General features: G+C 43.5%; 1 protein-coding gene across 1 annotated transcript in view; it reads left to right on the plus strand.

Annotated features, from left to right (window-relative positions):
* PRKCQ (protein kinase C theta) overlaps positions 1 to 27,182 on the plus strand; it is a 153,950-nt gene that overhangs the window by 79,031 nt on the left and 47,737 nt on the right. Inside the window, exons 5-12 of the mRNA XM_003257616.3 lie at positions 1,426 to 1,588; positions 2,740 to 2,771; positions 2,869 to 2,954; positions 8,246 to 8,375; positions 13,921 to 14,030; positions 14,806 to 14,923; positions 16,484 to 16,644; positions 20,886 to 21,059. Of these exons, the coding sequence (XP_003257664.1) occupies positions 1,426 to 1,588; positions 2,740 to 2,771; positions 2,869 to 2,954; positions 8,246 to 8,375; positions 13,921 to 14,030; positions 14,806 to 14,923; positions 16,484 to 16,644; positions 20,886 to 21,059 (974 nt within the window). The remainder of the gene's footprint in view (positions 1 to 1,425; positions 1,589 to 2,739; positions 2,772 to 2,868; positions 2,955 to 8,245; positions 8,376 to 13,920; positions 14,031 to 14,805; positions 14,924 to 16,483; positions 16,645 to 20,885; positions 21,060 to 27,182) is intronic.

A 27,182-nucleotide genomic window follows, 5' to 3' on the forward strand; every position in this document is an offset into this window, starting at 1 on the left:
GGGGTTGCCATAAAACAGATCTGTGGACACTACAGAAAAGACTTGAGTCCTACAATGTGTCCTGGGATGTGACTGGATTCCTGGGGGAGGTTTCTACCTACACAGCTCCTCCTTTGTCTACCTAGAGTGTTTCTAGTCTAGCCACTGTTAGGGATTGGACAATAAGGTACCTTGGAAGATAATTTGCCCCAAATGCATTATCAGGCTACTGCCACTGCTTAGCCAGAATAGAAGAAATTTAGTTTGAATATTATTAACTCATTATGAAATATGATGAACCTGCTATGTAGACTAAACTTCAGTGTTCTGTATTGGTAACAAAATAGAAGAAGTAATCCAAGAGTCTTCAAGCTATTACAAAATTATAACTGTAGGATTTAAATTCATTATCCTTATTTATTTATTCACATATATCTTTGTGTATCATTTTTGTTGCAGCAGTGGTTATTTTTATTTCTTTACTGTTCCCTGTGTTATTCTCTCTCACCTGCTGGTGTGTCCACTGTGCTGTTTAACCATGACTGTCTTCCAATTTGGTGTTTCATGAGGACCTGGGCTTCAGCAAGGGCATCATGAGCATTCTCATAATTTGATTATATTAGTTTTTCAACCCTTTGGAAAGATGTCATCCAGGTATAGGCCACTGTAAACAGTGACTGTCCAAAGCACTTTCACCAATATTCATGAGCCCAGGGTAAAATGAATAGATTGAATCTGATGGTGTGATGCTGATGACTAGGTCATGCACAGGATTACCTAGACACTAAAAAAATGCCGTGAGCTATTAATTTTCTGGCCTTTTTCACATTGGTAAATATGGTTGGTAGCTGGTGTGTCTGATCACTATGGACATCAGGAACCAGGACACAATGTCCCAAAGTTCCTTTCCCCTCACACAAAATCCTGGTCAGCTCCCCCCCAGTCTACTCCAGCATGTCTCCAACAACCTGCTGTAAAGCATCCTGGCACCTCTGAAATGCTGTTCCCAAGATGCTGTCAGTAACCATGTGATTCTCTAGAATTACAGACAGGAAAGCCTTTGCCACTTCCTGCCTTTTCTGACTGAGTCATCATTGACAGTGACAAAGACAGGTTGATAGATACCTTCAAAGTTCTAATCTCTGGTTTCGAAACTTGAAGAGGATATATCGCTCAGCCCAGCCAAAGAGGAGCGAAGGATTGAGCCAGCAATCCAACACTGTTTTCACCCTCTAACAATATGCCCTATGATGAATCTGTGTTGTAGAATTTGAGGAAAGATGCTTAGTCTGGTACGCACCATAATGAGTACCTGGAATGTTACAGCAGGTACTCAGTGCTCGTCCTCCTCCATCCCTTGCCCATCTCCCTCCCTTCCTGACCCAGCTTGGAATAGGAGTCGCCCTGTTGCAGAACTTCACTTTCTTCCCCTTTCTCTTCCTGTAGACACAAAGGACATGAGTGAATTTGAGACGGAAGGCTTCTTTGCTTTGCATCAGCGCCGGGGTGCCATCAAGCAGGCAAAGGTCCACCACGTCAAGTGCCACGAGTTCACCGCCACCTTCTTCCCACAGCCCACATTTTGCTCTGTCTGCCACGAGTTTGTCTGGTACAGTAACTTGGCATCTCCCTCCAAGCTTCGGGTTATGCATTTTGTTGCATCTTCTTAATCCCCTAAGCTGGCATGCTCCACCATGGGGGGTGTGCTGGAGTAAGTGCTACCTCAGCATTGTCAGGGACCTTGCCTGAACTGAGAAGTTTCAAATGGTGTGATCCAATAAAAGAGGTGCATGAGGAAGCCAGGTCTAGTCAGGAAAAATGCCCATGGGATTTTAGTTTCTGCCTCAATTTGGGGGCTATTGGGGGTAAGTGGGAAGGAACAGAAGTGAAAGGTATCTTTATTACAAGCAGTTTTCCAGTTTTATAGTCAAAATTTCCCCCACCTAATGGCCCAACCCTGCTGGTGCTACTTTTTGCAACAGGCAGCACTTTGCCATTGTAGCTAATGGTTTAAATGTTTATGAGGCTCTTGGGTGTCTTAACAGCCATCAAACAGATCAGTTTAAACCTCAGTAACCACATAGCAAAGGCTATGACAGAGTGGAGACTTGAAATGACTCCTGTTTCTGGCTCTCAGCATCCTAGCCTATTAAGGGATGCTCTTCCCTTTAGGCTACTGCAGAAACTGTTAAAGCACAGCTCCCGTGTAACCAGGGTATCCACATGCCAGATCAACTTGGCGGGTTTTCATCAACCTGCTTTCGTCTAAGCACAAAACCTCCTTTCTCTCTAATCATGGATGTCACTCAGGAATCGGTCCTGCATGTGAGACTTTGTTGGTTGCAAATATTCTCAGATGCTCAGAAAGAGGAAATAAAATGTTACAGATATCTTTGTTCGTCTGTAGTGAGCTCAGCAAGGCCATGAATTTTTAAATCTAGCACAGGGAAATGTGCTACAAAGAGTCTGTGATGCATGCATTTTCATTCATGCGTTTTAATCTCTATATGTTTGTTTGGAAAGTACAACGATGAAAAAGAAATCAGCCAGTTCTCATTTATTTAATTATCAAACTTTTTAAAAGGCAGCTTCAAATGAAAAACACTCTGTTAACACTCTTGGCAAATGATACAACAGGGCTGCTGATCAGAAACTGCTCTGTGATCTTAGGGGGTTATGAGATCTCATTCACCTCTTAAACGCTGTTGGTGCTGATGTTGATGCCAACATTGAAATAAATCAGTGTGTGCTTTATTACAGGGGCCTGAACAAACAGGGCTACCAGTGCCGACGTAAGTAAGAGGGTTTCGGTTGTATTACCATCATTCTTTTTATTTAGTTATTCCTTAGGCTATGAAAATCTTAAGCTGCAATTTTTTTTCTTTTCAGAATGCAATGCAGCAATTCACAAGAAGTGTATTGATAAAGTTATAGCAAAGTGCACAGGATCAGCTATCAATAGTCGAGAAACCATGGTGAGTATTTACACTCCTCTTTGACGTGCAGTGATTTTTTTTTTTTCTTTTTCGGAGTCTCGCTCTGTCGCCCAGGCTAGAGTGCAGTGGCGCGAGCTTGGCTCACTGACGTGCAGTGATTTTTATCAGAACGTTAAATGTTACAGCCCACGAATTCTTCAGAATAATGCCAGAACTTGAATCCTTCCATTTATCAGTGAACATCTATCTCCCCAAAACTCTTTCCTCTTCAATAATGATTCTTACCGAATTACCCAACAGAGGATGAATTAGAAATTAGCCAGGCCTGGTGGCATATGCCTGTAATCCCAGCTATTCAGGAGGTTGAGGCAGGAGAATCTCTTGAATTCGGGAGGCAGAGGTTGCAGTGAACCAGGACCATGCCACTGCACTCCAGTCTGGGCAACAGAGTGAGACTCCGTCTCAAAAAGAAAAGAAAAAAAAAAAAAGAAATCTGCACTTGTACCTCCTAAATATACACAAATTATATACAGGAAGAATTTTCATTGCTCTACTTTTCCAGAAAAATGGCATAGAAAGTGGCCAGAAAGCATAGTTTAATTATATGAGAACAATCCTTGTAGCTAGAAGTGACAGTAAAAGAGTAAATAAAGGCAAATGATGATAAGATACAGCAACATGGCATTTACAAGGTTAGAGATAATAACAGAGGCATAATTTTATGTTGAGAAGCAAATATTTCTTTTAGAATAAACTTTGAGGTATAATCTGAAGACAAATTATATTTTACCTAATGGAGGGGGGAACTGGGCTAGCATGTGGGCAGCCTATCATTATGAATTTTAAATTTTTTAAAATTTATATGTATTTAGGAGGTACAAGTGCAGATTTATTTTTTTTCAATTTTTTTTTTTTTTTTTTTTGGAGATGGAATCTTACTCTGTCACCTAGGCTGGAGTGCAGTGGTGTGATCTTGATTCACTGCAACCTCCGCCTTCCAGGATCAAGATATTCCCCTGCCTCAGCCTCCTAAGTAGCTGGGATTACAGGCATACGCCACCACGCCTGGCTAATTATTATATTTTTAGTAGAGATGGGGTTTCGCCATGTTGGCCAGGCTGTTCTCGAACTCCTGACCTCAGGTGATTCACCTGTCTCGGCCTTCCAAAGTGCTGGGATTATAGGCATGAGCCACCACACCCGGCCTACAAGTGCAGATTTCTTCTATGCCTAAGTTACCTAGTGGGGAAGTCTGGGCTTCTAGTGAACCCACCATCCGAAGAGTGAATATTACACCCAACAGGTAATTTTCAATCCTCTCTCCCTCCCATCCTGCCACCTGTGGTCTCCAATGTCTATTACTCCACTCTGTCAGTCATTATGAAATCTTTTGACTTCCTTCTCCCACCCTTTCCTTCTTCATTCCACACATCCTCACTGGGTATCCAATTCATGGAAGATACTGTGTTCTTCCAATGACAGCAAAACACAAAACGGACGTGGTCCTGCAAAGTTGGAGAAACAGATAATAAACAAACAGCTCTGTATGGCTTCGATTTATATTAAGTGCTACAAAGATCGTGAACAAGGTGCAAGGATGGAAAGTAAGCAGGTGGCCTACTGAGACTCTGTGGTCCGGGAATCTCCCCAACAGAGGGAACATTGAAACTGACAGCTGAAGAGTGACAGAGCTGGTTACGGGAAGAGCAGGAGGAAGGAAGCTCCTTACAGGCTGGAAGACCCTGCTGAGGGAGAGTCCAACGTGTTCCAGGAACTGAAATGGGACCGGTGTGGTGAGAGCTGCAAGGGCTGTGGAGACTGGAAGCCCACACTGGGGAATGCACCAAGGCCTGGGTCATGCAGGGTTTCTTTGGAGCCTGGAAAAATGATTGTATTTTGTGCAACTTGTAGTAGAAAGCCCACTTTCGGATGCTGTAGTAGAAATAGTGCGTTGACATGTGTAAGTAAAACCAGAGGAGACGGAAGGAATCCCCCAGGCGGGGAGGTTGGTGGTTTATACCAGTGAGACATCAGCAGAGATGGAGCAAAGGGGGCAGGTTCTCAGGTGATTTTGACGTTAGAAATGACTGGATTTGCCAAAAGATTAGATGAAAGAGGTGGATATGAGGATGATGCCCCAGGTTCTGGCTTCTGCCTGAGGCTGAGAAGTGTGGTAGATAACAGAGCCATGACGGAGTGAAGAAGACTGGAAGGAGAGATGAATTTTTCCAGTTTGGACACGTTGAGTTGGAGATGTGGACATCCAAGTTGAAGCATCAAATAGACAATTTCACATGAGCTTGGAATTCCTCTGGGACAAGGGCCCAACCCTATAAATTTGACAGTGACCATCATATAGGTAGATTTTAAAGTTGCTGAAGAGATTGCCTAGTGAGGAAATAGAGAAGGTTCAGGACTGACTACAAAGGAATCTAAAATGAGATGTTAGGGAGAAGATAAAGAATAGACATTGAGAACCTGGGCTCAGAGAGCACTGCACCTACACCCAGAGTCTATGAAGTTACGGAAACCAGAAGGAGAAGAGGTGGGTTGTGTTCTGTGCAGTTGAGGTGTTGAAACTGAGGCCCATGTGCAGATCTTCACAGGCTTTAATCAGAGAAATGTCAGGGGCATCTTGGAGGCGTTAGTCTGATCGACCTGCCTGAAGGGTGACTGAGGTGATGACATGAAAACAACCTGTGAGCTAATATTATGAAGAAGGTGAACCGTGAAGGAGATGATGGACAGAGAACAGTGGCTGGGAAATGAGACCCCAAGGATGGAAAGTGCTCCCGTGGCCAGGGAGAGATGGATAAAGCTGGAGAGACAGATAAACAAAACAGTCAAGTCTGTTGGCAGGAAGCAAAGAGGGCCCGAGCTCTGGTGGAGACTGGCCCCTGGCGCTTCCATAGTTTAACCGGAAGGGAGTAGGGCAAGACAGTTGCTGATGGGGATAGGTGTGCAGCTTTGGTGGTGGGCACACAAAGGCGCTACCCTTAGACTGCATGTGTCCCCCGTGGAGTTTGACGGCTGGAGGAAGGAAAAGAGAAAGCAACAAGTGCCTTCGAGGAAAAAGGAAGATCTGTGAGATAATTATCTTAGAGAAAGCAAAGTGACTCGTGAAAAGCAGTCAGACTGGAGCAGAGCTGAAAGTCCATTTGCATTTGACGGAGTCAGCCTGCACAGGACTGTGATTTTCTCCAACAAAGGGGCAGGTTCAGAGAAGGCGAAGTGGCTGGGTTTTTCCAGAGTAGAATTTCTTCTCACATTTAGAAGCAGACGGGGATAAACTTGTGCTAACTGGTGATTCTGCTAAGACTCAAAGAGGTTAAAGTAGTTTGTTCATGTTTGATCACCTGTAAGTGGCAGAGCTGGTACTAAAATTAAGATCCCAATCTCTCAGACCATGTTTTTGCTTGCTCAAATCAAATTTTCACCTCCCAGACTTCTTCCTTTACTTGATGCCTTCAGCTTTTCTAGAAAAAAATGCAAATCTCTGAATCACTGTTAACCTCCATGACTAATAAAGTCCCTGGTACAAAGTCTTGAGAAACTGTCAGCTACATAAATAAACGTCTGTGCTATTATCTTCTCCCAGGCTATTTTGATTTCTTGTTCACTCAAGGGGACATCATCTTTGGGATTCTTTTGTTCCTCTACCCCTGGAGCAGTATGGTCCGATAGAAATAAATAGAATGAGGGCTACGTGTGTGTGATTTGACATTTCCAAGTAGCCCACATTAAATAAAGGAAAAAGCAATCGGTGAAATTAATTTTAATAATACATTTTATTTAATCCAATCTGTTCAAATATCATTTCAACAAAATTCAACATTTGAAAATTCAGATATCTTAAGTAATTTTTTTATACAAAAGTCTTCAAACTCCAGGGTGTATTATTTTACATGTCCAGCACGTCTCAACTCTAACTCACCACCTTTCAAGTGTTCGCCAGCCCCATGTAGCTCACTGGTTTTCATACTGGAAAGCATGTACACAGCGTCTTAATCAGCCATAGTTTCTTGAGCCATTTGCCCCTGCGTTCAAGATTCGAAGTGGTCCTCTTCCAGCCTGGACCTTGACCTATTAATTGTCCACATTTAAACTGTGGAATATAAGTGAGTCCTGAAAATTATTTTTCTCTTGGTTGAAAATGGCTACAGTAAGTGCTGAGCAATTTTTAATCAATTCTACACAGCCATTCTAAAGAACCAATGCTGACCAGTACCCCTGGCGGGAAGGTTAGATCTATTGCTGTGCTGATGAATAAGGCATCTTTGCTATGCACCTTCCCAAAGGAACTGTTGAACTGGAAACTTCTGCAGAGATTATAAACCTTTAGAAAATAAAGCATTTTATCCTGCACAAGAATATTGACATTCTCACCAGGAATCCAACTATCCGTGTGTTTTGTTGTTGTTCATGCAATAAGTTTGATTTAAACTCTGGAAAAGTGTTTTTTAAAAAAATTCTGTGTCGATCACTAGCATCCCTCTCCCACTCCCCTCTCCCCATCCTGCTAAGCCTTCACATTTATTTTGAGACAGAAAAGAGAATGGCTGGGCTCTGATTCTGACTGCCAAGCTTATAGATATCCCAGCTCTAGAGCTGCGTGTCCTGGGCAAGTTTCTTACCTTCTCTGTGCTTCATCTCCTCATCTGTCAAAGAAGGATAGTAATAGAATGGGGTATTCTGAGGATTACGTAAGATACCACCTGTGTAATAGATGATGCATGTGACGTATTTGTTAACCACACCTGGCAGGAACTGCTCCCTCCTCTTGCCACCTCGGTTCATGAATAATAGGTGTGAAAATGCTTCTCACATTAGGCAGTAATACTGATAAACCCATAGAAATGTTTCCTTTAAAGAAGGCATTTTTTTTTTTTTTTTTTTTTTTACATCTTCCAAAGGTTAAAAGCGCTAGTTCTGGACTGAAAGAGAAAAGGAAATATTTATACTAAAATAGGAAGGGAAGCTTCATCTATTTAAATGGGAGCAGTGTTTCCTTAACGCTTTTTTAAATAACCCTCATGCAGTCTTCCTGAGCTTTTAGCCTGTCTGTGTGAATGCCTCAGATTTCAGCTGTCTGCAAGGTGCTTGCTACATGTGGAAGGCAAGCATGGCCCCTCACTTACAGTTGCTGAGGGCTGCCTGCCTTCTTCAGGCATGACTGTAGGGCTTGACAAGTGACAATGATGGTTTAAAATGCACACAATGCTAGTGTTTTCATTATGATCTCTGTTAGTTATGCTAAGGTATCTGCAAAAACATCCAAAGTCGGGGCCCCAGGGACACACACATGATTTCACCTTCTGCCTTTCTTTCAGTTCCACAAGGAGAGATTCAAAATTGACATGCCGCACAGATTTAAAGTCTACAATTACAAGAGCCCGACCTTCTGTGAACACTGTGGGACCCTGCTGTGGGGACTGGCACGGCAAGGGCTCAAGTGTGATGGTGAGTCCAGTAGGGGATGAGCATGGCCCGACGTGGACCCCCTAGGGGATGGAACGAGGCTTTCTGAGGAACTGGAGGGAGGATGTAGGGGGTACAACTTCCACACCCAGCCCAGACAAGTCATGATCATAAGTGTGGTCTTCTGGGGCAATAAGCCACTACATTCCTTTCCTTGAACCCTGCAGCACCCACATCCCCACATCCCAGAAAAGAGCACAGCAGTTCAGGTTCAAGGTCAAACTCCTAGCTCCATCACCTTCTGCCGTACCATAGCTCTGGGGGAAGTGAAGACAGTGTTTCTCCTCTCACTGGTCTTTCTACTACTAGTTTCCTCAGTGGGCTGTGGGCTGCCCCTTCCTAATCCCAACAGGTCTAGCTGTGTGGTACCCTAACCCTTCTCCTTTGCACCAGCCAGTAAGATTCTTTCTGTCATCTCATCAAGGAGCAAGCCCAGCACATTCATTCGGCTGACACATGGTCCTGAACAGAACTTCTGTAACATTAGCTTGAGCATCCATCCCTAAACCGTTGCTGTGAACTCCAAGTGCCCAGTAAGAGGCCGGCCCGGTTCTGACCGCCATTGCCTGTTTTCTGGTCTTTCCTCCAAGGCTGGGATCGCAGCAGAGCCTAACCTGCCATTCATTATTGATGGAGTTTCTCAGGCCTACCATCAAAAAAGAAAACGAGGCAGGGCTTTGTTGCTGTACAACTCCCAGTTGCTAAGGCGATAACGTTTAGAAGCTGAGATGCTGTTACACTAGGATTAAGGACTAGAGAAGAAAAAAAAAAAAACCCACAAGAACTGACAAGGCACTCTGCTTTCTGGTTGGAGAGAGACGCCGGCAGAGCCCAGAGAACAGAGCCACAAAAAGAGAACCACCTGTTGCATACAGACAGTTTCTTATTTTTTTCTTCTTATTTTACTTTTTTTCTGAGACAGGGTCTCACTTTGTTGCCCAGACTGGAGACTGGACTGCAGCGGCTCGATCGCAGCTCACTGCAGCCTTGACTTCATGGACTCAAGCAATCCTCCCACCTCAGCCTCTCAAGTAGCTGGTACCACGGGCATGTGCTACCATGCCTATTTTTTTTTTTTAAGAGATAGGGTCTCGCTATGTTGCCCAAGCGGTCTCAAACTCCTGGGTTCAAGCGATCTTGTCTCCTCAGCCTCCAAAAGTGCTGGGATTACAGGAGTGAGTCACCATGCCCGGTGAGCACAGACCTTTTCTTATGATGAAGTATTAAATATATAAGCCATTTTATTTTTTCTTGGCAGCCCTATTTTGATCAGTGCTACTGACTCATGTATGTCCTCTCTTTTGAGTAATGAGGTACGTGATGGAAGGCGGCACAGCATCTTCCGCATTCTCCCCTTCTTCATCCCAGTCGTGTTCACGTGTCTGGTGGAACCCAGAGCGACCTCTCAGTGGAGGCAGGAGGGGTTAGGTTTTCAAATCATTACCTAAAGCAGACATCACAGGAGGCCAACATTAGCCTCCAGAATCCGCTCCTGGTCCCCAAAGGATACTGATGTGCTTTTCTCTACATACCTGTTCAAGAAGACATGGATAGGCAGGGTATTCCTAAGAGTTCATCAGGAGTTCAGAGGCAAACATAGTGTCCCGGCATCCTGTATCCTGACCGTATCCACAGAAACAGGAATAAAGAAATTCTCGCCTCTTGGTTCTCCTGTGATGGTCTCAGGTCGGGTTCTCTGTCCTGGGAGCCCGAGAATCCACTCACAAGAATAGCTGGTCCCAGCAGCGCCGCAGCACAGCTTAGAACTTCCCGCGGGCTCCTGGGCGTCATTTCGCGGCTGTTGTGCCTGCTTTGTTTCATTTCTTTCCTCGAATATTCTTTCCTTTCCGCTCCATTCTGCTCCCCAATCTCTCCTACCACCTTCATTTCAAGTGCTCCCCTCCCCCTTTTCTTTTGTCCCCTCTCTTCTCCCTCCCCTGCCCTGGTTTGTTTTCCATTCTTGCTTCCGACACCCCCGGGTCCCTGCCCCTCCACTGTGCTCAACCTGCGTGCTCTGCGCGCCCCGCCTGCCCCGCTCGCCCGCATGCCCGCGTCCTCCTCTCTCTCGACTCTTCTCGCCCTCTTCTCCGGCTGTCTTCCCTCCCTCTCTGCCTGCCTTTCATCCTGCCTCCTTACAAGCCATCTTCTTAAGTAGGGCCTCCTTTAGCCTTTTACCCTGCCTTCTTTCTCTCCCCACAATAATTCCCAAGAAAACAGTCATCCAAAGGGACTCTTTGCCCTCCAAGAAACTGAGTTACGGCCTGATAGGTTAGTAACAAAGACTCAGGACCTTGTGGTGGAGATGGTGGTGGCCTTTCTTCACGGTCATGCAAGTCACAGAGAAGCCTAGATGTGGCTACAGTTTTAAGGAGCAAAGTAAAACTCCATCCCCCTATGTTCAATCCTAGCTGACAGCCTCACTTGGTGTTACGGTGATGCCTAAGAAAAGGGAGCTGGGGCTACCCAACTTAAAACCTAATACCTTCTAAAGAGGGCGAATGTGAGTTATGCAAGTTATGCCGACAATGTGGAATTTGGAGCACAATCATGAAAAAAAAATCCTTTCTATAGTAAAGATTTTAGGCCGGGCATGGTAACAGACCTGTAATCCCAGCACTTTGGGAGGCCAGTGTGGAAGGATGGCTTGAGCCCAGGAGTTTGAGACCAGCCTGGGCAACAAAGTGAGAACCCCATCTCTACGAAAAATCAAAAAATTAGTTGGGTGTAGTGGTGTGCACACCTGTGGTCTCAGCTACACAAGAGGCTGAGGCAGGAGGATGGCTTGAACCCAGGGGGTTGAGGCTGCAGCGAGCTACGATCGCACCACTGCACTCCAGCCTGGGCAACAGAGCAAGACCCTGTCTCAACAACAACAACAAAACAACAACAAACATTTTAAATACGCAGAAAAGATTTTGCTTCAGGTGAATTTTTCTGGCTCTTATCTATGCCTATATACTAGGTCTAGTAATGGTTAATAGTCGACCGGGCGAGGTGGCTCACACCTGTAATCTCAGCACTTTGGGAGACCGAGGTGGGCAGATCACTTGAGGTCAGAAGTTGGAGACCAGCCTGGCCAACATGGCAAAGCCGTGTCTCTACTAAAAATACAAAAATTAGCGGGGCGTGATGGTGGGCACTTGTAATCCCAGCTACTCGGGAGGCTGAGGCAGGAGAATCACTTGAATCCAGGAGGCCGAGGTGGCAGTGAGCCAAAATCGTGCCACTGCACTCCAGCCTGGGTGACAGAGCGAGACTCCATGTCAAGAAAAAAAAAAGTAATAGTTATTTACATAGAAAATTCTGCTTTATTTTATTTTATTATTGAACTATTTGAAGAAGAGTGGACCAGTGAAAACTACAGGTGAGGGTTGCCCAAATTTCACCTAAATAGTTTAATATCTGCATCTATGCAATAAATGATGAAGATGAAAAGGAACTTGTATTTGTTAAGCACCTACTCGATGCCAGTCATTGTGCTAAGCTTCTTTGCATACATGTGTGCAAATCAGCAGATAAGATTAAGGCTGCATGATTTCATAGCACCTAGTGCCTGCTTCTATTACAACACCCTCTACTCACAGACTCTGTCAGCTGGAGTTCGGAAATCTTGATGTCTGATTTTTCTGTATTTTAATGGTGATGTTTCTTTTTTGTTGTTGTTGTTGAGACAGAGTCTCGCTCTGTCTCCCAGGCTGGAGTACAGTGGCACGATCTCAGCACACTGCAACCTCCGCCTCCCAAGTTGAAGTGATTCTTCTGCCTCAGCCTCCCGAGTAGCTAGGATTACAGATGTGCACCACCACACCCGCCTAATTTTTTTTATTATTATTTTTAGTAGAGATGAGGTTTCATCATGTTGGCCAGGCTGGTCTCAAACTCCTGACCTCAGGTGATCTGCCCGCCTCGGCCTCCCAAAGGGCTGGGATTACAGGTGTGAGCCACTGCACCTGGCCTTTAATGGTGATGTTTCATAAGCAAAACTTGAATTTCTAAAACTAATAATTGTCTTTACACAGTCACATGGGCACATGCTCTCCAGTCCAAGAGGGATCTATTGGTCACTGGCAGCGGAAGTTAGATTTTATGCTACTGTTTTCAGGATTAATGAATCAGAATACTCACCCTGAATCGTAGGATCCCCAAGCTAGAATCCTGTATAGATCATGAGTTCTGTGCTGGGGATCCTTAATTGGGAGCCCCCAGAGCGTGCATGACTTGCCCAAGGTCACACAGTGTCCATGCTGTGCAAGCTGCCACCAGCACCCCATTTTCCACCCACCTGACAGGTGCTCAAGTATTTCCCTCTCCTCTTTTTCTTTAACATCTCATGTGGCTTATAAAGATGAAAGAAAAGTTTGGTTCTTTTTCTTTGAGTTACCTTTTATAACTAGGTTGTAGATGTGAATTTAAGCCATCAATTCATGCGTGCAAGAAATATCACTTTCTTTATGACTTTGAGATCCACTTAATTAAGATTCTCATCTAGTAATTCTTGGGGCCCTCTACCCTTCCCATAATCACAAGAGGTTTTGAGGAGGCATGGGTACAGGGGCCTGGAGACTGGGGAATGTGCTCTAACACCTGGTTGCTGTTGGCGTCCTCATCTAAGCCCACACTGGTGAAGCCTGTGGCTTTCTGTTTCCACACCATGTGTAGAGTTTTGTGATTTTTTTTTCAAAGCTGAGGCCCTCATGCCTGGTCCAGTCTTGCTAGGTGTGTTCTGCCGTGACCTCTCCTGGCATTGCTAGCCTCCTCCTACTCCATCCCTTCCCACATATACGCTCCAGCTTCACCATCTGATATCCATCTGCAGGCTGAGGCTGCCTCCTGGGCTTCAACCTAAAGGCTGGGGGAAGCTCTTCATGGCCCAGGTGGGAAAGGGGATGTTTTGGACCCAGACTGGAGTGGGCAGGAACATTCTTCTGATGCAGGGCAGGTGAGCCCCAAAGTGGGGCTTAGCCCAGGAGAGTTCTTGGCTTCACCCAGGAAGAATTCAAGGGCCGGCTGTTGGTAAAAGAAAACAGCTTCATTGGCCAATGGTATTACGGTTCTGTTGGTGTTACAGCTCCATGACTGCTCCTGCAGAGCAGGGCTACCCCAGAGGCAGAGAGTAGCAGCTCAGGGCAGTGCTGCAATCCTATTTATACCCACTTTTAACTACATGCAAATTAAGTTCCTAGAAAAAGGGTGGTAACGTCTGAGTGTTGCCATGGCAACAGTAAACTGACATGGCACGCAGGTGGGCATCTTCTGGAAAGCTCCTTCTGCCCTGTCCCTGTTTTAGCTAGTCTTCAATTTGGTCTGGTGTCTGAACCCCACCTCCAGAGTTGAGTCCCACCTCCTACCTCACTTCCCTTCCAGCACGAGGGATCACTACTAGGGAGAGCCAGGGTCAACTTCCTCCCAGCCATGGCACCTTAGGCTTTCCTCCGTATCCACAAGGCTCTGTCTTACCTCCAGAGAGATTTGCTTAGCACCAGGGAGTTCTTCCACTCTTGCTCACTATCTGCCTTCTTCCTTCCAGCATGTGGCATGAATGTGCATCACAGATGCCAGACAAAGGTGGCCAACCTTTGTGGCATAAACCAGAAGCTAATGGCTGAAGCGCTGGCCATGATTGAGAGCACTCAACAGGTAGGAGCATGTGCCGTGGACACGTTCCCGCCATGGCTGCTCAGCAAGGATGTCCATGCCTTCCTGCTGCTTCACCTGTGGCAGCCCTATGGGAAATGCTAGGATGTATTTCTGAGCACCGGCCTTGCCCTTGGCTTTCATATCCATGCCCATACCCCCCATCTTTGAGATATTTATTTAATGCATTTGTGTTATGCAGATCTTTATAAAATCTTAAATTCTTCATGGCATGAGCATTGTAGAAACAAATACATTCATTAAAGTTATTGAAGATTGATTGACAGCTTTATGTGAATATATTTGGGTTATAGAATAGCCTGGGGGAAAACACTTCTGTATGAGCATCATCCCAAGAGTCCTCATGGAACACCAAGTCCAGGGCAACTTTTGCCCTGCTGTTTACTGCCTTGGCATTAGCTGAATTCCTAGATCCAAGGATAAACCCTCTTTAAGACTTGGCATTGCCTGTATCAGCTGTTTTCCCATCCATTAACCACCTGTCCTTATTTGTGATGGAATGACGTAGACAGCATGAGAGAATCCTGTCAGCCCCAGAAAAGTGTGAAGAAGGCAAACGTGTTCTGCTAATGCATAAAATACAGTAGACAGACTCTCCCAGAATATGGGGTTCCAAAAGAACGTTGAGGAAAAGGAGAGCTTTCGTGACCCTATGCATTTAAAAATTTTAAATGGCCTTTGTCCCCATGGTTAGCAGGCTGAGCTGTTCCATCAATGGTGGGTAGGTAGGTGGTCTGACTCTTTGTTTGTCATCTAGGCTCGCTGCTTAAGAGATACTGAACAGATCTTCAGAGAAGGTCCAGTTGAAATTGGTCTCCCATGCTCCATCAAAAATGAAGCAAGGCCGCCATGTTTACCGACACCGGGAAAAAGAGGTAGCTGTCCTGGTCAGCAGTCTAATCAATGTCAGTCATTAATCTCAATTAACCCTAACCTGATGCCCTTGGATTTAAGTTATCAGCTTACTTGGTCTGATAGGTGATCCACCTCCAGCTACCAGTTAAGAGGCTCCCACTTCTTAGAAAAGAAACCAAAACCTTTTACCTTTGTAAAAGGCAGGAGGTGGGGGTTAGAAAATGGGGTAGGTCTGGAGGGAACAACCACAAGAGTTTTTCTTAGAGTTTCAGCGTGTTACATTCTATCAGTGTCAAATGGTTTTACAGAAATAAATCTGTCTTAAAATTTGATGCAGGGAAGGCCACAGAAGACATTCTTACTCTGCATCTTTGAGACTTAAATTTAAGGGTAGGAAAGAGAAGGACTCAAAGCCACTTTCGTGACACTATGGCAGTTTTTCCAGCCTACTGTTTGAAAGCAGTTCATGAGTGGATATGACCCCATGTTTCTGAGACCTGAGTCGTTTCAGCATACGTTCTAAAAGACTTAATGTCCTTGGAAGAGTATGAAAGATAAACCTAGGGATTTAAAAATATAGAGATTATTGTAGGCAGGGAAAATTCCTAAAAAGTTCTCTTATGTTTTCTCTGACTTCAAATCAACTTAAAAATGTAAAAGAAAGGTTTGGGTTACATTTAGGAAGGGTTGCCAGGCAGTCAAGGAGACCACGTCTTAGCAATGACCAACAGAGGCAGCATCTTTTTTTTTTTTTTTTTCTTTTTTGAAGACAGAGTCTTGCTCTGTGGCCCAGGCTGGAGTGCAGTGGCACAATCTCAGCTCACTGCAACCTCCGCCTCCTGGGTTCAAGGGATTGTCCTGCCTCAGCTTCCCTAGTACCTGGGACTACAGGCTCACGCAACCACACCCAGCTAATTCTTTGTATTTTAGTAGAGATGGGGTTTCACCATGTCGCCCAGGCTGGCCTCAAATGCCTGAGCTCAGGCAATCTGCCCACCTCGGCCTCCCGAGGTTGTCAGATTACATGTGTGAGCCACCACACCCGGCCAACATAGGTAGCATCTTGACTTGAATTCTGGGATGAATAACGCAGTTCAGATCTTTAAAAATCTGCTAGATTTCATTTCCTCTCTCTCTCATGCTGTAAATTGTAGAAATTGATGCCACTGTGTTTGTGAGCCATGCAAACAATTGAAAATCATTTTTTTCCTAAAATTTGGTTAAAATCCCTAGATGTCCTTGATGTGGCATTATTAACAGTGCTTGTGTATTTTGCATATATGGTCTTTTACTGATTGGAATGTGTTTCTTAAATTGAACTATTTCCCAATCTATTGAAGAAAGAGATATAGTCCACACTCCAAAATCCAAATGCCAGACTCACAGACAGGGGGTGCTGCCCTCACAGACAGATGGAGAGGTATTAAAGCTGCCTGAACTGCAGGAAACCCTCTAAACACCCCCAATTACTATGATGGAGCCTCAGCATGGGAAGTAGAAGAGAAAGCATGTGCTCTCAGTAACTAGAATGACTTCCATTACTCTATGTTCATTTTTAACCACCAGCTTGCCATTTTCAGAGCCTCAGGGCATTTCCTGGGAGACACCATTGGATGAGGTGGATAAAATGTGTCATCTTCCAGAACCTGAACTGAACATAGAAAGACCATCTCTGCAGATGAAACTAAAAATCGAGGATTTTATCTTGCACAAAATGTTGGGGAAAGGAAGTTTTGGCAAGGTAAGCTACTGCACGGGAGAATGCTATGGCCCAACTCCAGGAACTGATGAGCCAAGTTCCTGGTCAAAGAAACTAAACTTGCAGTCACAGGACTGCATGTGAGTGTCAGAGCTTTCCTGAGGAGGCTCTGAATAAATAGGGACCCCGAAGACTCTAGGCCCATAGTGGCCTCAGCTTTCTGGAAACCTGTGTCTCCAAAGCTACTTTGCTTGGAGAGTGTAATTCTCACACACCTATGAGTTTGATGTCTTTGGGCACCAAAGAAATAAGAAGGTGCCTCAGCCACTTCCTGTTTCACAAGGTGTTTGCATTTGTTTCATTTTGTTTTTTCTTCTTTTGCTTCATTCTCAAGCCTGGAGTATTGTTTTAGTTTGTATGTGATTTTTTTCTCTCTCTATTAAATATCTTCTGGCTTGTATAAGCTTCCTTGGGGTGTGATAGGGCTCAGCTCTGTGTCCCCACCCAAATCTCACCTTGAATTATAATAATCCTCAGGTGTCATGGGAGGGACCCGGTGGAAGGTGATCAAATCGTGGGGATGGGTTTTCCCGTGCTGTTCCCATGATAGTAAGTCTCATGAGATCTGATGATTTTATAAAGGAGAGTTTCCCTGCACATGCCCTCTTGCCTGCCACCATGTAAGACATCCCTTTGCTCTTCCTTTGTCTTCCACCATCATTGTGAGGCCTCCACAGCCGTGTGGAACCGAGTCCATTAAACCTCTTTCCTGTATAAATTATCCAGTCTCGGGCATGTCTTTATTAGCAGCGTGATAACAGACTAATACAGGCTGCTATAACAAAGTCTCGCATACTGGCTGGCCTAAACAGCAGAAATTCATGTTCTCACAGGTCTGGAGGATGGAAGTTCACCATCAAGGTGTTGTCTGGGTTGTTTCTTCCCAGGCTGCTCTCCTTGCTCTTAATGGTCGCCCTCTCTCCGTGCCTTCATATCATCTTCCTGCTGTGCATGTCTGCATCTAAGTGTTCTCCTTTTTTGAGATGGAGTCTCACTATGTTGCCCAGGCTGGTCTTGACCTCCCGAACTCAAGTGATCCTCCTGTCTCAGCTCCCTAGTAGCTGGGATTACAGTTGTGCCACCACACTCTGCTTAAATTTTCTCTTCTTATGAAAACACCAGTCATATTGGATTAGGACCTGCCTTAATAATCTCATTTAACCTTAATTACCTCTTTGAAGGTCCTGTCTCCAAATACAGTCACATTCCGAGGTCCTGAGGACTGGGACTTCAGCATTGACACAATTCAGCCCATAAGAAAACTGTAGCTTGAGAGTCCTGGAAAAAAAATTGTGGAGAAAGTCCCTCCTCTAAATTCTTCCTGCCATACATGCAGGTTGGGCGTTGTCTCCATCACTCATAGATGACAAGGAGAGGAAAGAGGGAAAGGAGGACAAGCAAAAAAAGGGGGTAGGTGAGAAGAAGGAAGAAGAGATAATTTAAGAAATTATAACCAACTATCAGTAACTGCGGAAAATTTTCAAGCTAGTGATTTAAGGAGGGATGATATGGCATATAGGCTTTTAGGTAATTTTTGATGTTAAGGATATCTCATGTATTAATGGGGCTACTATTTGTTTAACATTCTTGGATGGGACTCCCAGGAAAATTTTAATCAGAGATGACTGTTCCATGAATCTGTGCAGCCAAAGGCAGCATTATACACCACACCTGCTCACCAGACTTTGGTAGGATGTCTTACCCAGTTTATTTAATATTAAACAAACTAAATGCAACTGAGCGGTTGCCACAGCTGAATAATATTGTGCTCCATTTGGGGTTTGGATTTAAATACTGATGCCTTGCCTTTCAGCAAAATCTACTCTGTACAGCTCATGGTAGCTGATATTCATGAATTCTTTTTGTTCATTTCCACAATAATATGAACCACAGTAGGCTCATTTGGTGCTAATCTAAGCGTAATAGACAATTTTACAGCCAGTCTTCATTAGAATTTAGCAGCAATTAATGTGCAATTATAACCTGTTACCAAAAATTGAAAGCACATCATATAGATGGAAATCATCTTTTCAGCTTCTTAGTTTATGTCCGGTTTTAGGATGTTTTACTGAAAGAAGCAATTACTAAAAGAGTACTTTTAATTGTTAATGAAATGTTTATCTTTCTTTGTTCCCATGTGGATTTCCACATTTGAATAAGGTTAATAAGACAGACGATAAGTTAAACCTACAAGCCTTAGTTAGTATCCCAAGGCACAGCTGGGAGCCCCAGGTTTCCCCCACTCTATGTCCAAAACTGTCTACTTCTTTTCATCAGGACCCTGGGTCCCTACACACGGAGACGAGAGGAGAGGGAGATAGTAAAGCAAGATAGGATGGGTATGTTTGTCTTTCTCACAACACTGAGAATACTCCAAAACTTGTCTTTTCTCTGTCTTCTGGCTTTATATGGAAAGTATGTTTCCTCACCAAGACCTCTATACCCTTGTTCTCAAACAACTTTTAAGCCTAAGAAAACAAATTGCGTGTTCTCTGGGGATGTGAGCATCATTCATTTGCCTGAATTCCCATCTAAGTTTCATCCATTCCCTTCTATCAAGTCAGCCACCATCAAGCCACGAACCTGCACCATCGCGTTTTAAACTTAGACACTCGCATGTTCAGGGCTGTTGTCACATCATTGACTTCAGCCTTTCCCAAAAGTCAATAACAGAAACAAATGACTGAATTTTAATAACTGTGATTCAGAGATCGTTTTAGAGTCTACTTCCCCAGGTGTCGTCTTACCTGACTGTCACTACAGTCCTGTAAGTCAGAGAATGCAGTAATTGGAAACTGAAGTCCAGAGGGGCTAATTCATCTGCCCACATTTCCACAGCTAGTAAATGTGTGAAATAAAACTAGAGCTAGAATTTTCTGTATCCAAATGCCATGCCCTTACCATTGCCAACAGTGTGTCGCTGCATCATTTGCAAAAACTAAAATTGTTGAAACCCTCCATCATATGCCACCTGGTGTCCTTTGATATAAGAGCCACAAAATCAAGTGGGAAAAGTAAATTTTGGAGTTAAATCTTCCCTCATAGCTCCAAGAATCTGAGCAAGTTATTCTTTGAACTCAGTGTTTGTTGTTGGTGTTGTTAACTTCTGTCTTGCAGAGTGTGATGAGCTAAGAATTAAATTAGATAATACAATTAGGTCATAAGTGTAAAGTAGGTAGCAGGGTGTATGACACACAGTAGGTGCTAAAATGTTTCATTCGCATTTTCGTGTCCTTTGATATGAGAGCCACGAAATCAAGTGGGAAAGTAAACTTCGGAGTTAAATCTTTCCCTAGTGGCTTGAAGAATCTGAGCAAGTTATTCTTTGAGCCCAGTGTCAGTCACATTTTAGGACCTACTATGTGCCATACATTCTGCTACGAATAATTCATTGCTGTGTTGTCAGAGAAAATGGTGTTTACTTATTTATTTTTTTTTTCTTTTGAGACAGAGTCTCACTCTGTCACCCAGGCTGGAGTGCAGTGGTGTGATCTCGGCTCACCACAACCTCCGCCTCCCAGGTTCAAGCGATTCCCTCACCTCAGCCTACTGAGTAGCTGGGACTACAGGCACCCACCACCGTGCCCAGCTAATTTTTCTACTTGTTTTTTTTTTTTTTTTTTTTTTTTTTAGTCGAGACGTTTCACCATGTTGGCCAGACTGGTCTCAAACTCCTCACCTCAGATGATCTGCCCGCCTCGGCCTCCCAAATTGCTGGGATTACAGGCGTGAGCCACTGTGCCTGGATGGTGTTTATTTTTTAAGTACACAAGGAGAACTATATCCCTCCATTCTTCTTTTGGCCTGGAAAAACTGGGTAAAACATAAAGCTAGGATTTATGTGCACTTGCGGTGATGTTTCAAGTACAATTTCTCCTCTCCACACTCTTCTTTCTTCACTGTGCACTTATCTCTGGATTTTTATTATACCCTCACTCAGATCCCTGAGCAGGCAGGGCACACTTTTCAAAACCCATTCAATTGCTTAATAATTTTGTGAAACCCTTGGAAAGAGTACGAAGATAGTATGAAACAGTGATGTCATGTCCGAAACCAGTGAAGTGCTCCATTTTGTCTCAGGAATGGCCTATGCAGGATGGATGGGGGTTGGAGAAGGAACCCCTTTTCCCACCCAACACAGGTTTCTCTCAGGACTCTGTCTCTTTTTTAAGAAGTGGAAATCCAAATTCTAAAATAAAGTTACTTCTTCCATTTCCTTCTAGGTCTTCCTGGCAGAATTCAAGAAAACCAATCAATTTTTCGCAATAAAGGCCTTAAAGAAAGATGTGGTCTTGATGGACGATGATGTTGAGTGCACGATGGTAGAGAAGAGAGTTCTTTCCTTGGCCTGGGAGCATCCGTTTCTGACGCACATGTTTTGTACGTTCCAGACCAAGGTATGGCTTCTGCTCCAACAACCCTACCTCCCCTCTGACCTGTCTCAGCGTGGTACCTCCAATGGCGCCCTCGTTAGGAGATGCGGGTCATTGCCTCCATATTTATCTTACGTTTCGGTGTGCCTGCCATCCATCCAAACACGTTTCATCCCTTCTACACACCATGGAAGTATTACTTACAATGTTTTAATGTCATCAGTTGGGAAAGATCTTTACTTCTAGATTTGTTTGTCTGTTTTCCTGTTTTTTAGAATTTGGTTTCATTTAGCATAACAACCAGGCTTCTCAGCAGTCCGTGACTTGGGGGAAAACGTGACAAGTGTTTGTTCATCTACCCTGCATGTATTTGAAGAGATAAAAGTTGGAAAATAGATCGAAACGCACATACACTATTATTTTTCTCTTCAAGGCTGGCAGAAAAAGCAGCCTTAGAATGGGCTCATCAGTGAGCAAGCCGCTGAGCTGGGAGGCGGAGGTTGGATGCCTCTGAATTCCCGCTCGGCATTGGGACTCTTTCCTGATGCTGAATTTGCCAGAAGGCTGTGCTGTTCTGGGAGGACTTGCATCCTGGTCTCCTTTTTCCTTAAAAAAAAAATTGTCCTTTTCTTTCCTGACTCAAAATTATTCGGGATCATTGTAGAAAATTTTTATAAACTCAAAGAAGAAAATCACTTATAATCCCACCACTTAGATATACTTACCATTAATACTTTGAAGTTTCTCCTTCTATAGATTCTCTCTGCCGTGGACTTTTAAAAACAAAAATAGCAACCCACTGTAAATACCTACTGCTCTGTACTCTCCGTTTGTTACACTCTATTTTGTACATTTTCTTACATCTTTGGATATTCTACAACGTGATTTAACTAGAACATCTCTAATTTTTTGTTCTGATTTAAATAACACTAAAATGAACATCTTCAAAGATTAGTTTTCACGCACATGCATTATGATTCTTCTCACCTGGTTTGTCTCCTCTCTGCCACCCCATCCCGGCTGTCCACCACCTGCACTAATTAGCAGCCCCAAGTGGGACCATATGACTAAGGGCCAAAGAACACAAGGGGTGGAGGCTTTCCCATTTTCTGTTTTCTTTTTTTTTCTTTGTTTGTTTGTTTGTTTGTTTGAGATGGAGTCTCACTCTGTCACCAGGCTGGAGTGCAATGGTGCGATAGCTCACTGCAACCTCCGCCTCCCGGGTTCAAGCGATTCTCCTGCCTCAGCCTCCTGAGTAGCTGGGGTTACAGGTGTGCACCACCACCCTCAGCTAATTTTTGTATTTTTAGTAGAGACAGGGCTTCACCATGTTGGCCAGGCTGGTCTCAAACTCCTGACCTCAGGTGATCCACCCCCCTTGGCTTCCCAAAGTGCTAGGCTTACAGGCGTGAGCCAACACACCCAGCCCTTTTTCCATTTTCTATCTCAAGCCGTGACAACTGGAGAGTGAATGAGGGAAAATTTCTAAGGTGACTTGAGCCATGGGAAGAATTAATGAGGGAACCAGGGAATGAATGAGGAAAGTGGATGGCAACTGGGGCATCCATCACCACCTCTGCAGTTCCCAGTAGATTCTCAGCATATGTGCAATAACCAAATCAATGAATAAATGCACTTACCTAAGATAAAGAGAAGCCAGACCATGGCAAAGCACTTACTGAGCATATGCTGTGCTCAAAGCACTGTGGAGGATACAGAAGTATATAATACAGCTCCCGACCTTGAGAACTTCACACTCTAATAAGAGTCAAGGCTGCATTTCTAACAGTATGAGTAATATTAGAACAGAAGGCAGATGCAAAGTACCAGAGCTGAGAGAAAGTAGAAATGGGAATTTGAATGGGCAGAAAGGGCCTTGGGCATGAAAGGTGTGGCTGCAGGAGAGGAAGTAGAAAGGAGTGAGGTGTCCTGGTCAGTTGTTTAGGAGAATGCAGGCCGACTGCCTACTGCAAGAGCAGGCTGGAACTTCCCATGATGAAGGCTAGAGAGATTTTGTACTAGAAACTCCCTCCTGGAGATGATAAATACCCATTGGCCTGGGAGGGTGAAGGTATGTCACCTGCAGGCAAAGGAACAAACTCTGCCACCCTCTGCATGCTGTTGTCTAGATTTTCTGCACACCCTGGGGCTCCCTGTAATCTTTTCCCTTTGCAGTATTTTGGGGCTTGTAGCAAACTGCTAAACACACTTTTTCTTTTTTGCCATAAATAAAGGTTTTTATTGTAAAGCTTTCATAATAGTGAAAAATTGGAAACAACACAAATACCCAATGATAGATTTATTGAATAAATTATGGTCAGAGAAAATAATACTATATAACCATTTTAAATGATGATATAAATGCTTAAATATTAATACAGAATGATGTTTATGAAATCATAAGTGAGAATATACAATATTTCCTTTTAAGCAAGAACATATGCATGTATAAGCATGAAAAATAATGAAAAACTGACAGTTGTTAATTGTGAGGCAGGATTATAAATGATTTTATTTTTATTATATTTTTCTGTGTATGTTACTATAAACACACTTTAGACTGGGCTTCTGGGCACTTAGCAGTTGTGCTTTTCTTGGTGCCTTTTCCCCATTTTTTTTTATTTTGCACGTATGACAGTTTTCATGTCTTATGGGGAAGGCTATTGGGAATCTCACTTTGTAGAAGATAGGTATGCTCCCCTCTCTTGCCTGTCCATCACAGCTTCAGGCAGCATTTGTTTCTGTTCCACTTATGAGAGATCTCCTTAACCCATTTATGCCTGAGGTTGCAACTTTTTGAATTTTGAAATCAGAACTTGGCGATGACCTTGAGCAGTAGGATATAAATAACTCCCACATGCTTAGCGTTCCATTATTGGAACGCTAGGCATAAATGAGTTCCATGCAGCTGGGATGCTTTACCAAGACCTCAGCAACAAGTGCATCGACAGCGTTGGTGCTGGGAGAGAAAAAAACTTCAGCAGAGAATGTGCACATGAAATCTAAATCTGACTGGCTCAAGACTCAGATCTCCAGGGAATGAGTCCCTTTAGAAAGAGAGGAAAGAAAGAAAGGAAGAAGCTTGAATCACCTTTTCCAACACCCCGAGGTTTTTTTGTTTTTTTTTTTTTTTTTTTGTTTGTTTTGAGACAGAGTCTCACTCTGTCGCCCAGGCTGGAGTGCAGTGGCGCGATCTCAGCTCACTGCAAGCTCCGCCTCCCGGGTTCACGCCATTCTCCCGCCTCAGCCTCCCGAGTAGCTGGGACTACAGGCGCCCACCACCACGCCCGGCTAATTTTTTGTATTTTTAGTAGAAACGGGGTTTCACCGGGTTAGCCAGGATGGTCTCGATCTCCTGACCTTGTGATCCACCCGCCTCGGCCTCCCAAAGTGCTGGGATTACAGGCGTGAGCCACCGTGCCCAGCCGAGTTGTTGTTTTTGAGACGTCTTAATTTATTATTCAAACCTTGCTTGTCAAAGTAACTGATTAAATACCACAAGTGAATGCAAAAGGCAACAATTGATATGTGATATGGATAATGCTTTGTTCTGGGAACATGTTGGGAATGACCTTTCTTGAGAGGACAATTATCTGTGTGTACTAGTGAAGACATCAGATGACATAAATTAACTATGTACTTCTCCAGGGCATTGTTATTTTTTAAAGGAAGTTATTCATCTGCTCTCTGCCTCCAAAGAGCGCACCTGTTGAATACCAGATTATTCAGGAGATTCTGAGAACAGGTATTCACTTGTTATTAATCAGGGGCATTTGGATTATATTGTTAAAAGTTTTTAAAGTTTATAGATGGGGATATATCACCTATGTAAGGGTGAAAATATGATAAAGCCATTTAGGAAGCTACAAAATGTGAAAATTCCTGTGGACTTGGATTCTGAAGTTCAAGCCCAGCTCTGCCATTTATCAATAGGGCTCTGAGGCACCCACTTTACCCCTGCCCAGAACAGAGAGTAAGAGTTACAGGCAGAGGGGCTGGGAGCTGTAAACCCAGGGGCCCTAATGAGATGGCACTGTCTGGGGACATAGACATGCAGAATAATCCATGGAATCTGAACCTGAATCTGAATGAGGCTCAAATCAAAAGAATCTTCAAAATTAATTTTCTGTGTGCTAGATCAAGATGACTTTGTGCGTCATCCAGGCTCTGGCATAAATTACTGGCTCAGGGTCTAACGTAGATCAGCATTCTGAGAGCCTGCTGTCTTGGCAAGAGGGAAGAAGGGCTAGCTCTTCTTTCTTTTACTTTTTTTCTAACATTTCTTTGTTATTAATATTTACATTTTCTGTCTTACATGAAAGTCTGCAGGGCTTGAAATTGCACGATCCCTTCTCAGTACCCCCTTCAGTGTGGATGCCAGCCAACTTTTGCACTACTAGATTTCCAACTTAGATTTTTAATAGTTTCCATTACTTACATTTTAAAAAGTAAAAAAAATAGGAAAATCCACAATAAAATTTGTCTACAAGAAGAGTTGTCATGTCTTTTAACTATATCCACCTACAAGTAGATTTAAAACAATTAGAAAAAATAACAGTAAAACTTTAAAACACTCACAGAGAAAAAATAAACACTGAAAAAAACAATTCCCCTCTTTTTAATTATGCTGCAGTAAAAGAAAGATTAATAACTCAAGTATCCAAAGTTTCTGTGTTCTATCTCTGATAAAACTGTGGAAAAATAAGAGGATTTATTTCCAAAGTTTGTTTGGAAAGGAAAGATGCATCTAACACAATAAGGATGCTAATTCTTTTTAATTTCAAGGAAATAACTTTCCCTTAAAAATTAAAAGTGAACTAAGGTCTACCTTCCTCTGTGTCTCCTTTGAATTCTGAAAGGCTGATCTGTATTCTGACATTTAAGAAGCGTTACTATTTCACACCTAAGTAGCTCTAGATCCTATAGGAACATCTCTGTCTCTGGGTCGTTCCCTCAGGTTGGATTTGAGGGCAGGCCGCTGTGGTTTTGCAGGCCTCTGAAGAGTGGCCTCCCAGGGTGATGCCAGGAGGCAGAACGCTAGTGTTCCTGGATTCACATCACTGCCCGTGACTCCCACACTCCCAATATGCACCAGTTAAACATTCTTGGTCAATATCACTTTGAAATTTTTCTTTTATGAAAAAGAAAACTGAGTTTCACTTTCTATTCATAGAACACAGAAAGCTCTACTTCCGGTTATGGCTGCAGAGCGTGAGTGTGTGAGTTACTTTGAACAAGTCACCTAACATTTCTTTGTGACACTGCTTCTCCTTTCTTGCTTCCCAAAGGATAATGTAAAAAAGAATAATAATAGCAATAATAGCACTTGCAGAGAAGTTTGGATCTTTTTTGGAGAAAGTACCATACTAAATACAAGATATTATTATCATTTAAAATTAAAAAGAAAAACTCCTTCAACTTGACAGTTTTTAAAAAGTATGTCATCCTGGTATTTCCATAGTTTTAAGGCAAAATCCATCTAAGAAAGTTTTTAATTTCAAGCATTTTATTCAGAAACTGCTTCATCTGAAGCTCTCAAAGATGCTTCAATCCAGGAACCCTTCAGTTGAGCTAGGAGCCCTGGAAATTATCACAATTGTAGCAAAGAAAAGAAAACCCACGGAAACCACATCCTCCAAAAGACGTGTCCCTGCACTAAGACAAGAATTAACTTTTCATGCTGCCCCCATCTGTAGCGACAGAGAAGCCTCTTTTCTTTAACGTCCTCTGGCGGCGTTCTGATCCTGAGAACGCTTACACGTTGTTATTTCAGAAACTGGGGGTCATTTAGACATTCTGCAGGTTCCCCTGCTATGTAACCAAACTGTGATTTGGCAAATGATAGATTTTACAGCAAATTTACCAAAATGAGTCGATATACAGCTGTCAACCTGAAATAATCAGAAAGGCCAGAATCTAATTTAAAGAGCGTTTATTCAAAGTTTGAGGATGGCGCACCTGGAAACACCCCAAAAGAATGGAGTCAGAGTTGTAAAGGAGGGAACCTTAGGGTTTCCATAGGTAAGAGACGGAGGCATTTTTAGCAGGATTACATTTTTCATACAAGGCTGGTGCATGGTTCCAGGAGCTTGGTTACAGGCAGTGTTTCTTTTTGGGAAAGGGACATTTAACATCTTTTACAGAGTG

This window comes from Nomascus leucogenys, chromosome 9 (assembly GCF_006542625.1).
Source record: "Nomascus leucogenys isolate Asia chromosome 9, Asia_NLE_v1, whole genome shotgun sequence".
Taxonomy (NCBI): domain Eukaryota; kingdom Metazoa; phylum Chordata; class Mammalia; order Primates; family Hylobatidae; genus Nomascus; species Nomascus leucogenys.